The sequence below is a fragment of the Lagenorhynchus albirostris genome, chromosome 10 (genome assembly GCF_949774975.1).
Source record: "Lagenorhynchus albirostris chromosome 10, mLagAlb1.1, whole genome shotgun sequence".
Classification (NCBI taxonomy): Eukaryota; Metazoa; Chordata; class Mammalia; order Artiodactyla; family Delphinidae; genus Lagenorhynchus; species Lagenorhynchus albirostris.
The window spans coordinates 7363777-7376120 of record NC_083104.1 but is presented as its reverse complement, the minus strand read 5'-3'; the positions used below and the strand labels follow the sequence as shown (position 1 = coordinate 7376120).

The 12344-nt window shown below is 46.6% G+C and overlaps 1 protein-coding gene across 1 annotated transcript in view; it reads left to right on the top strand.

The window, feature by feature from the left end:
• The window catches only part of TTLL3 (tubulin tyrosine ligase like 3), a 30093-nt gene that overhangs the window by 5569 nt on the left and 12180 nt on the right, over nucleotides 1-12344 (top strand). Inside the window, 5 exon segments of the mRNA XM_060161249.1 lie at nucleotides 169-267; nucleotides 1500-1695; nucleotides 4853-5001; nucleotides 8115-8358; nucleotides 9367-9802. Coding sequence (XP_060017232.1) covers nucleotides 169-267; nucleotides 1500-1695; nucleotides 4853-5001; nucleotides 8115-8358; nucleotides 9367-9802 — 1124 coding nt within the window.

The window sequence follows — 12344 nt, the reverse complement described above, 5'->3', positions numbered from 1 at the left end:
GGTCTGGTTCTACAGTTGAAACAGAAGCCAGGTTCTAGTCCGGGTTCTAGAATCAGAAACAGTAGTCAGGTTCCGGATCCAAAATGGGGCAGGTCATGCTCAGGTTCCGGAACCAGAATAGTCCTGGAGCCTAGAGGCTGAGCAGGGTATCCCCTGCCCCCGGAGCAGAGGACTTCTGGCTGACAGCTGCCCGCAACGTTCTCAAGCTGGTGGTAAAGTCAGAATGGAAGTCATACTCTATCCAAGCAGAAGAGGCAGAGGCCCCAGGTAAGCACTGTGGTTACCTCCACCCCCCAGTCGCTTATCCTCCCACCCAGCCACACACCCATCCACCTGTTCATCCACGCATCTGTCTTTGTATTTTTCTCATCCATCTGCCCATCCACCACCCCTTCCTACCAGCCCATCCGTACATTTATCCACCCATCTGTCCACCCTTTGTCCATCCATCTGCCTACCTTCTCACCCACCCGACTCATGCACCTACCCATTCATCCATCCATTCATCTTCCCCCCCACTGTCGTTCTGTTCATTCACCTACTTCTCTCAGCTCCTCTCTCCCTATCCATCTAGCCACTCCACCTTCCTACCTATCTACCTATCTGTCCTTGTCTCCCCATCCATTTACCTCTTTTCCATCCAGCCATCCACCACCTATGTGTCCTCCGGCCCATCCACTCATCATTTTTCTGTCCCAACCACCTACCCAAGTGTCTTCCTATACATTTGTTAATTGACCCACTGCCTCATTCAGCCCTCCTATGGGCCTGGCATGTGGCCAAGCACTCGAGAGAGGACAGACTAAGAGGATGTGGTCCATCCCTGCCCTGTGGGGAGCTCAGGTCTGTGAGGAGAGGAAGCTGTGCAACCATGTAGTTTCACTTGGTCTGAGGACTCCTTGTGCCTTGTGAAGGGGGACACAGAGAGTCCCTCGCTGCCTGCTGGCTCAACCCATTGCTTGCCTTTTCCCTCTCTGGACTTAGCTCCTACCTCACAGCCTCCACCCTGTAACCCAGGGTCTAATCAGCCAGGGATTCGAAGAAGTGAGGGGCAGCTCTACTGGGAGGAGGAAAATCCCTGGCTCTTCCAGAGGCCGACTGCCCAATTGCTGTCTCTTGGGTGTGTCAGGTGCAAAGAAGACGGTCATGTGTCGGGATCAGGGGCACAAAGGCCCCAGGCGTGTCAGAACTCCCAAGCACGGAGAGGCTGCAGGTGTGTGCTGGGGTTATAGGTGCTGAGATGCTTCGGGGACATTTAGGGTGGAGCCTCAAACGAGTGATAGGTCCTGGGACACTGAGGGCCAAGGGTGAGCACTGGGGCCGCAGGTGAGTTTAGAACAAAAGCCCCAGGTGAGTGATAGGTCCCAGGGCAGTAGGGGATGCAGGTGTGTGCTGGGCCTCAGGTGTATTTAGGGTGAAGTCTCAGGTAAGTGACAGGCCTTGGGGCAGTGGGGGCCATGGCATATGGGATAGTGACAGCCCCCTCCCTGTCTCTACAGGAGACAAGCAGCCCAAAAAACAAGAGAAAAAGCCGGTGACGGTGTCCCCAGAGTTTGTGGATGAGGCTCTGTGTGCCTGCGAGGAGCACCTTAACAACGTGGCCCACGTGGACATTGACAAGGACATGGAGGCCCCGCTCTACCTGAGCCCTGAGGGCTGGTCCCACTTCCTCCAGCGCTACTATCAAGTGGTCCAGTGAGTACCTCTGCAGCCCTGGCCATGGGGCATGGCAGGTGCTCCTTGCTCTCGGGCAGCTTCCGTGTTCTGAGCTGATGCTCAGGGACAGACCCTCTCTGTCGAGTGCTGCCCCCATCTCTCTCCAAACCTCCCCGTTTTGTTCATCCCACTATTCTCCTTCTTCAGAACCCCCAAGAGCTCCCACTGCCTTCATAATAGGGTCCAAACTACTCTTCCCAGACCTTGACATAGCATAGTGACCAAGATCATGGCTGTGCTGTCAGATAGACCTGAGTCTGCCTTTGCCGCTTCCAAGTTCTGTGACCTTGGGAAATCACTAATCCTTATGAGCTTTGCTTTTCTCAAATGTAAAATTGGTTTAAAAATAATGTCTGCCTGAAAGGTAGGATTAGACAGGATAATCTGTATGATGTTCTCAGCACTGACTCTTAGTTTTCACTCACAAAGTAAGACTCTATTACGTCATTTAGATTTTAACCTGCAGGCCAACGTTTCCCAAAGTGTACTACACAGGAGGCTAGTACTACAGGCTGTAAATAGAGTTTATGAAAAAGGGGCTTTTGTGGTCCATCACATTTGGAAAACATTGGGTTAAACAAAGTTAGTTAAAATAGGTTTCCTTGACGCAGGACTTTTCAGAACCTATGGGTGGTGTAAACTTCCAAGAGAGACAGCGTGTGCAGTAGTATATCCTGCACTTAGGTGACCCCAGCCCCCCGCCCCAAGCATCCTGAGCGGTTGCGTTTGCAGAACACACTCCGGGAAAAGGTTCTTGAGCAGAGCAAAGGAGTATTGAGATGGACCTGGAGCTGTTGTAGAGAGACTCCGTTCAGCAGAGTGTGTGGGAGAGCCTGGACGGAGGAGGACCCTGAAGGCAGGAGCACACTCAGCATTTACCAAGCCCCTCCTGTGTGCCAGGAGTTGTGCCAGGCTCCAGAAATGAAACGAAGTCCCTGCCCTCAGGGGCACACAGCAGTAAGCTTGGCGGGGGGAGTGCCAGGGCCCTCAGCTGGCATGGTGTTAGAATAGAAAGGAACAGACAGATTTAATGATTGATGGAGACTGAAGAACTGATAAATGAACTTTGGACGAATGACTTACCAAGCAAACCCACATCGCTGATGAATAATTCATTTGTATCTTTTTTTAAACATTGGGAAACAAAAACTAGGTGACCCCATACTTTCCCCTCACCTGTCAGAAAACATGAAGCCACCCTTCTTAAATTAAGAATGATCAGGACTGAGTTAGAACAGTAGGTGGAAAGAATGTCAGTCCTCTGCATTTCCGGATATGGGGCAAGTTGGGGGCTGGAGGAACCTCTCAAAAGTCAGGATTACATAAAATATTACATCATATAACATTGCCTTGAATTGTTCAGTACAGGTCATTAGCTTTTATTAATTTATTCAGTATTTATCGCTGCTTCTCAACTTTTTAAAAAACAAATCCATGACGCACCAGCCAGGCTTTTTTTTTTCCCCCGCTCCCCCCACCAACCAGGCTTTTATCAAGGTTCACTTTCCACAGAAACACTGTTTATTTTTTTGCTAAATATAAAATCATATTGTCATGTTGAATACACTTTTTCAAGTTGCACGTGCCCCTGCCACCACCACGTGACACTTTCCTGGGCCAAATCACGGATTTGCTCAGCAGATTCTTTATGCCATGGCCACAGAAAAGTTTCCAGCAAACCTTGTGGAAATAGAAGAGCCAGGACTTACGTGTGAGTAAGAGGCCTTGCCAAGCCCCCTCCATCTGACTGTCCCCGTTCCTGGCACTGCCCAGCTGCTGCTGCTGCTCCTGCCTTAGCAACAGAGAGACAAGTTCTCCGTGGCTGGAGACATTCAAGAGGCTAAGATGTTAAAGAGACGTTACCATCTAGTGGAGGCTTCCTTCGTATTCATTCAGAAGAAAACAAATGGGAGAGTTTGGATGAGGCTACCATCTGGGGTATTTTGTGACTTGGTTTAGCTGAGGACATTCTGCGTCCTGTAGGGAACAGGTCCCTCTTTGTCCATGAACCCTTATCAGTACAGCCCAGTTGCTGAGGCCAGCTCCCGCCAGAGGACTTACTTATCCAACCAGTCATTCAGTTAACAAACTTTCAGGGAGCGCCTAATAAGTGCTGGGTACTGCTTGGGGTTGGGACTACAGCAGAGAATAACAACTACAAAAAATATTCCTGCCCTCATAAAGCTTACGTTCCAGTGAGCGGAGACAGGCAATAACCAAATGGGTCTGGGTGTCAGGTGGTAAGTGATGGGAAGAGAAATAAATCAAGGAGATGTGTCATACAGATGTGCTAGAAAAGAATTAGACTAAGGGGCTTCCCTGGTGGCACAGTGGTTGAGAGTCCACCTGCCGATGCAGGGGACACGGGTTCATGCCCCGGTCGGGGAAGATCCCACATGCCGCGGAGCGGCTAGGCCCGTGAGCCATGGCCGCTGGGCCTGCGCGTCCAGAACTTGTGCTCCGCAGCGGGACAGGGCACAGCAGTGAGAGGCCCACATACCGCAAAAAAAAAAAAAAAAGAATTAGACTAGAAAGGGGCCACCTATCAACCAGTGTTAGGTTCTGATTAGGAGGGGAATGAACCCCCCCAAAGCACCTGTGGATGGAAGAATCAGGAAGAGTGGAGTTTGCATCCTGCCACTTAACTCAGTGTGTGGCCTTGGGCAAATCCCTCAACTCTCCAACCTTCAGTTTATACTTCTCTAAAATGGGACCAGTAACATCTCCCTGGAGATGGATTAGTGATAATATAGATAAAGCCCTTGGCACAGTGCCTGGCACATAGTGGTGCCTCATCATTTGATGCTGGTATGATTAAATTCTATCAAAGGCAGTTTTAATGTAATAGAAAGGGAGGTGGCAGAAGGTGGAGTGTTGGAGTGAGGGGCGTGCAGTAGGTAGAATGTCCCCATCCTCTCCCATTCCAGCAGTCTGGGACGGTGCCCTGGGCAGGGTGGATTTGGGGGACAGCCTGAGCGTGGGGCTGGAGGTTTGGGAGAGACCTATCTGGATCTCTAGGGGAAGGGCGTGACCAAAGCTGGTTGGACCATGGCCAGGGAGCTTTTGTCTCCCCTTGCCTTGTTCACCAGGATGCCCCCAGGCCCGGCCCTGCCCAAGTCCCATCATCTCCCCACAGCGAGGGGGCAGAACTCAGGTACCTCGACACTCAGGTCCAGCGCTGTGAGGACATCCTGCAGCAGCTGCGGGCCGTGGTGCCCCAGATGGACATGGAAGGAGATCGCAACATCTGGATCGTGAAGCCGGGAGCCAAGTCCCGTGGACGAGGTGGGGGTCAGCCCCTGCTTCCTGTACCAGCACCCTACACCCTCCCCAGCTAGAGGCCAGGGAAGTTAAATAGTACAGGTTCTGTTGGAGCCAAACTACCTAGGTTCGAATCCCAGCTCTGCTACTTACATGCTGTGTGACCTTGAACAAGGTATATCACTTCTCTGAACCTCAGTTCCCTTATCTGTTGAGGATTAAACAAGGTAGTACATCTACCACTCAGCATGGTGCCTGGCACAGTAGCCACCCCATCAATGTTGGCTGCTGTGATGATGATGCCAGCACCTCCTCTCCTGCCCTGAGGGTTTAGGTGAATGCTTTAGGCAGGTCTGGTGATACTCACATGCAGTTGCTTGTCATCTAAGGGCTCTCATATTTGACCAGTGCATCCTTGTGAGGGTATATAGTACAGGGGTCAAGGGTATGGATGTTGGGAGCGAGACTTCCTGGATTCAAACCCCAGCTCTGCCTCCTAATATCCGTAAGACCTCGGGCAGGTTAGTTAACCTCTTCCGTGCCTCATTTTCATCATTGTTGAAATGAAGCCAATAATGCCTACCTGAGAGGATTACATGAGAATCATATATGGAAAGTGCTTAGATCCTGCGCTTTTACAGAGTACCCGCTATGTAATAACAGCTATTATTATTCTGACTGCTTAGCATGAATGGAATTTGAACAGGGCAGCCAGCAAGCTGGGGTGGTGCATTAGCCCAGCCTTTAAAAGATGGTTAAGGACTTGCAAGATGTAAAAGACAGACTTCTGGCAGCAGATCGCTCCATGTACTGCCTGCCCTTGGGTGAATTTGTTCATGTCCAAGTGAAGCTGTCGCAGCTCCACACACTATGGGACACTCCTGTTGGGACGTCTTTTCAAAACCAGCATCATAGTCTTTTCTTTTTCTACCTTGGAAATAGTTTTGTTGGTTTTTTCCAAGTATGAAAATACGTATTTGTTATTTTTTTAAAAAAGATCAGACAGTACAGAAAAGTGGAAGGAAGCGAAGGCACCCTTGATTTCCCTGAGATAACTACAATTCACCTTGTGATGTGTTTCTTTCTGTACTTTCTTCTATGCATCTGGAGAGAGTGTGCATGTTTTATTTTATTTTAAATAAGAGCATACTATTTGATAGCTTCCTTTTTTCGTTTATTATATCTTTCCATATCAGTGAGTATTACTCATTTTTTGCACCTTTCTTTTTTCTTAACAGTAGATCTTGGAGATCACTCCATTTTAGTACATCTAGATCTGCTTTTCTTCCCCGCCTGTTTTTAGCTTATTATTATAGACACTTTTCAAACATACACAAAAGCAGAGAGAATAATACAGTGAATCCCAAAGTATTTCAACATTTTCTCTCCATTTTTAGAAAAACTTAATTGAAATATGTATACAATATACTTCACTGAAAAGGGTATGCATTGTGAATATACAACTCAGTGAATTGTCACATAGTGAACACACTCGTGGAAACAGCACCCACATCATGAAATACAGCACCCTAGAGGGCCCCCTCCCATGCCATCTCCAGGTCTCTACCTCCCTGCAATGCAAACCCCTATGCTGACTTATAACACCATAGATTAGTGTTGCCTGTTTTTGAATTTTATATAAAAGTACAGTAGGTGCTTTCTTACCTCATTCTGTTTTACAGCTGCATAGTCTAATCTTGTTTAGATGTACTCTCGTGGTCTTACCTAATCCTTTTCTGATGGATATTTAGATGGCCACTATTTTTTTTTCCTGTTTATTTGATTATTGATTGATGAATTGCTATTACAAGCAACACTGTGATGAATATCCTGTGCAGATATCTTAGTAGCCTTTCCATTTATTTCCTTAGGATATATTCCTAAAAGTGAAATTGCTGGGTCAGAGGTCATGAACAGCCTCAATCTTTGGCTATACAAGGCGTCATGTTATTGGGAATCTTAGTGATCATTCTGGACATTTGAGAAAGGATCTGGCTTGGGAACCTGGCACAAGTTATTCTGTGCCATAGGCGGGCAATCAGACTGTTTGAGGGGCCAAACAATGAAGAAATGAGATTGATTTGTGTATTTGTTTGCCTTGTGATTCTTACTGTAGACCCTTGGACAACGTGGGTTTGAACTGCGTGGGTCCACATATATGCGGATTTCTTTCGCTGTGTACATACTTCAGTACTACATGATCTGTTGTTGGTTGAATCCGTGGATGCGGAACCACGGATACAGGGGGCCTACTGTAAAGTTATTTGATAATTTTTGACTGCTCGGAGGGTTGGCGCTCCTAATCCCCGTGTTGTTCAAGGGTCAGCTGTATATATCAGCATTAAAATAACGCCTTTTTAGCATAAAATACTTAACTTCACTCATTATAAAACATAAAATTAAAATATCATTCTACCTAAGAGAATGGCAAAAATAAATCATCAACAGTGTTGATAGAATGTGGGCAAACACACAATCTCATACACTCTTACTGGGAGTGCAGATTGGTAGAACATCTTTGTTCTATAAAGTGAAAAAATGCACATACCCTTTGAGCCAGCAAATCTATAGCTAGAGATGTTTTCCACAGGTAACTAGTAATAATGATACGAGTTAACATTTACTGAATGCTCACCAAGTGCCAAGCGGTGTTGCAATTCCTTAGCATGTTTAAGTGCATAGAATCCTATGAAACTGAGGCACACACAACTCTTCCATAACCTGGGAGCCTATCCATAGGACCTGGAAGCAGCACTTGGCTGCCTCTGGGGAAGGAGATGTATTTTTTTTCATTGTATACCCTTTTGTACTGCCTACTCTTCACTTCTGTTGTTTTATATTCCATTAGTTATTGTGAAAAACTAATCAAAGTCATTTATGCACATGGTTTTTAAAAAAGCCCAATACTGTTTGAATTGTTATCCGTGCATATATTCCTTTTCACCAAATAAAACTGGTTAATTTTTTTTTAAACTTTAAATCCTTAGTAGATTCTCAGCTTTCCCAAAGGGAACAGGGAGAAGGGGGCAGGCTCACCCATTTGGGCCTATCAGTCCTTTGGGGATGAGAGCTTATGATGAGCTGTCCATCTCCCAGCCCAAGCCTGGCCTGATCCCTGACCACCGTTTCCCCCGAAGGCATCATGTGCATGGACCACCTGGAGGAGATGCTGAAGCTGGTGGATGGCAATCCTATGATGATGAAGGACGGCAAGTGGGTGGTGCAGAAGTATATTGAGCAGCCCCTGCTCATCTTTGGCACCAAGTTTGATCTGAGACAGTGGTTCCTGGTGACCGACTGGAACCCGCTTACTGTGTGGTTCTACCGTGACAGCTACATCCGCTTCTCCACACAGCCCTTCTCCTTGAAGAACCTGGACAAGTGAGCCTCCCCCAGAACCCTCACTCCCATGAGCTCCCAGTCTAGCTGGGGAGCTGGCAGGAAGCAGCGATTCCAAGGCAATGCGGGGCTCCAAACACACTCTGCAGGCAGGCAGGCCTCTATCCATCCAACACCTGTGTGTACCCTGTGCCGTTCAGTGTTCTAGGCACGTGGGACACAGCAGTGAACAAAACGAGCCCAGCCCTCAAGAGTTCATATTCCAACAGGGAGAAACAGACAAGCCATGAACATAATCAGTAAAATCATCTAATGGGTTAAAAGTGATACGTGTTATGGAAGAAAGGATGTAGAGTGGGGTAAAGGGGGATCAGGAGAAATGCGAGAGGAGAGAGGCAGGTTGCAGCGTTCATTTCGGGGGAGAGGAAGCCTGTTGAGCCCTCGGTTCAAATTCCGTCTCTGAAGCTTCCAAGCTCTGTGACTTGGGTCAGGTGAAAACCTATCAGTATTTAAGCTTCCGTTGCCACATCTGAAGAATGGAGGCAGTAATATGGAGCTCATAGCTGTCGGCTACTGAGTGCTCTGTATGTGACGATTGCTAAGTACTTCATGTATGTTATCTCAGTCCTCCGTGAAAACCCGGTGAAGTGGTACTGTTACTTACCCCCATTTTACAGATGTTGAAAGGAGCCCATGGGTTAAATGACTTATGTAAGGTCTTACCAGTCAGCGATGAAGATAGAACTTGAACACGTGTCTTGGTGACCATGGGGCCCATACTCTTAACCACCTTCTTATCTTCCAGGCACTGGGAGGGTGAACTGACACTGTCACAAAGCACTTAACACTGTGGCCCCTGTAGTTAGTGCCCTCAGAGAGGTCCTGAGTGAAGACTGGTAGTGGCCCTAGAAGAATGTGATGAGGCCTTTGTCACCTCAAGCTGAATGGTCCAGAGTGTGCCGGGCTGGTTCTGGGGTTTGCCTGTCCTCCCCACGTTTGGGTGGGAGGGACACAGGGAGCCAGCCCTCAGCTTTCTGCTCTCTGTCCCAGCTCCGTGCACCTGTGCAACAACTCCATCCAGAAGCACCTGGAGAATTCGTGCCACCGACACCCACTGCTGCCCTCAGATAACATGTGGTCAAGCCAGAAGTTCCAGGCCCACCTGCAGGAGATGGGGGCCCCGAACGCCTGGTCCACCATCATCGTGCCTGGCATGAAGGCTGCGGTGATCCACGCCCTGCAGACCTCCCAGGACACCGTGCAGTGTCGGAAGGCCAGCTTCGAGCTCTATGGCGCTGACTTTGTGTTCGGTGAGGACTTCCAGCCCTGGCTGATCGAGATCAACGCCAGCCCCACCATGGCACCCTCCACAGCTGTCACCGCCCGGCTCTGTGCCGGCGTACAGGCCGACACCCTGCGCGTGGTCATCGACCAGCGGCTGGACCGCAGCTGTGACACGGGGGCCTTTGAGCTCATCTACAAACAGGTGAGGTGGCCAGGCCCAGGCAGCACCCAGGGAGGCCTTCCCATAGTGGATCTCAGGGCTTTGCGGTCACATAAACCCGGCTCAAGTCCTGGTCCTGCCACAGTGACTGGGTACAGCCACTTCACCCCCTTGAGCCTCCATTTCCCCATCTGTAAGATGGACATGCTATAACCATCTTTCTCCTGGGGTTTGGGAGATGAAATGAGTTAACATGTGGATAATATTTCTAGAGAGGCCAGTAGCATAGTGTTAAAAGCATAGACTCTGAAACCTCCCTGGGTTCAAATCCTGGCTCAAATTCCTAACCTCTAGGGGTCTCAGTTTCCTTATTTGTAGAGCGGGAATGAAAATGGTACCTACGTCATAAGATTGTGAAAATTAAATGAGCTGATACAGGTAAAGCATTTTAGAGGTGCCTGGCACATAGTAAATGCTACAGAGGTTTTAGCTATTGTTAGTACCTAGTAAGGTTTTAGGAGTTTTATGATAAATGCCATCACTGTAAAGTGCCTCACATATAGTAAGAGCCAATTTGAGGAGGCTGCTATTATTATTGTTATGTTATTATTGTTGTTGTTATTATTTATTTTACCTCGTTCCAAAAAGAGGTTTGAATCCACTTATTGGAATAAGATTTTTAAAAGTCAGAAAACTGACTTCAAGTGTTTCTGAACGCTGCAAGTAATTTCCTGTGGTTATTAAATTAAGTATCCTAAACCTTCTGATTAGGATTAGGCTTCCATCAAAGTTTGGCCACAGGGAGAGAATGTGCTGATCGTATAACCCAAGTGTCCTGGTCTTTGTCGGTTACTGATTGTATCTTAAATTAATATATTGACATTTTGGCTTCAGAAAATGTAAATGAGGAAACATAAGGGCAGGAAAATAAGATGAAGCAAAGGGGAAGGGAAAGTTTTAACTTAGTGGTTCCCAAATGCTGATCACAGGCCAGAATCTCCTGGAAAGTTTTCCAAAGGTACTGTTGTCAGGAAGCCCCACCCCCAGAGGTTGACCCGAAATGACTGGTTTAGGGACTATGCATCTGTACTTTTCAAATATCCTAGTTATGCCCAAAATCTCTTATAGCCAAGTCTTTTTGTTTTGGTTTTGTAAACCAACATGTAATCAAGATTCACGCTTTGCATTGGTTGTTTTGTCTCTTTCATTTCCTTTCTTTGCTTTTTTTTTTTTTTTTTTAAATAGGTACTCCCACTCAGAAAGGAGAGGCAGGGTGGGAAGTACATAGGAATCATTAGTCCATAGCAATTGTGAAACCCACCCTGGCACTTAATTCTCCTTTTGCTCTTAGGATCCATTATTACTTTCTAGGAGTTCCCTGTGTCTCTTGCTTCCATCCATTGGGAAGTCAGTTCAGCCTTGAGTCATCCTCCCTCTTCTGTGATCATGCTCGGTAGTTCTTAGTCTGTTACCTGCTCAAAGAATTTTGGGGGTACAGAAGCCTCTTCCATTTCATATTGCATCTGTCCCTTTCAGTCCAAGTTGATATTTTTAAAAGCCTTGTGGGTTTCTTGTATATCAATTTAGAACCCGTTTTATTACACAAAGGCCATGTCCACAGATCTTAGAGATAAACTCTTCTCTCTTCTATGAGGCTGATGTAGGACAACAGCCCTCAAAATTATAGAAGCCCTACTGTTAACAGAGAGGGCCTGCTACCCTGTCTTTTAACTCAAAATGTGTTAAAGACTTAATCATAAGACCTACAGGTATACACTTGGGATGCTGAAAAGACCTGCAGCTGCTTTAAAGGACCTATTAGGCATGGCTTAGATTTCTCTGAAGTTTTTTTTGTTTTGTTTTGTTTTTAGATATCATTGACGTACAACATGGTTAGTTTCAGATGTACAACATAATATTTGTATATATTGTGAAATGATCACCAGTAAGTGTAGTTAACATCTATCACCACAGTTACAAATTTTTTTTCCTTGCATTTACTTTCTCAGCAACTTTCAAGTATGCAATACAGCATTATTAACTATAGTCACCATTCTGTACCTTACATGACTTATTTATTTTGTAACTGAAAGTTTGTAACTTTTTATCCCCTTCACCCACTTTGCCCAACCACCAACTATCTTTCTCTGTATCAGTGAGTTCAGTTTGTTTTTGATTTTAGATTCCACATATAATTGAAATTATATGGTGTTTGTCTTTCTCTGTCTGACTTATTTCACTTAGCATAATGCCCTCAAGGTCTATCCACATTGCCACAAATGGCAAGATTTTCTTCTTTTTATTTATTTATTTTTTGGGGCCACGCCATGCTGCATGTGGGATCTTAGTTCCCTGACCAGGGATAGAACCCATGCCCCCTTGCAGTGGTAGCACAGAGCCTTAAACCACTGGACCACCAGGGAACTCCTGAGATTTTCTTCTTTTTAATGGCTGAGTAATATTCCATTGTATATTTACATATACCACATTTTCGTTGTCTACTCATCCATGAGTGGATGCTTACGTTGCTTCCATGTGTTGGTTATTGTAAATAATGCTGCCATGAACATGGGCTTGCAGATAT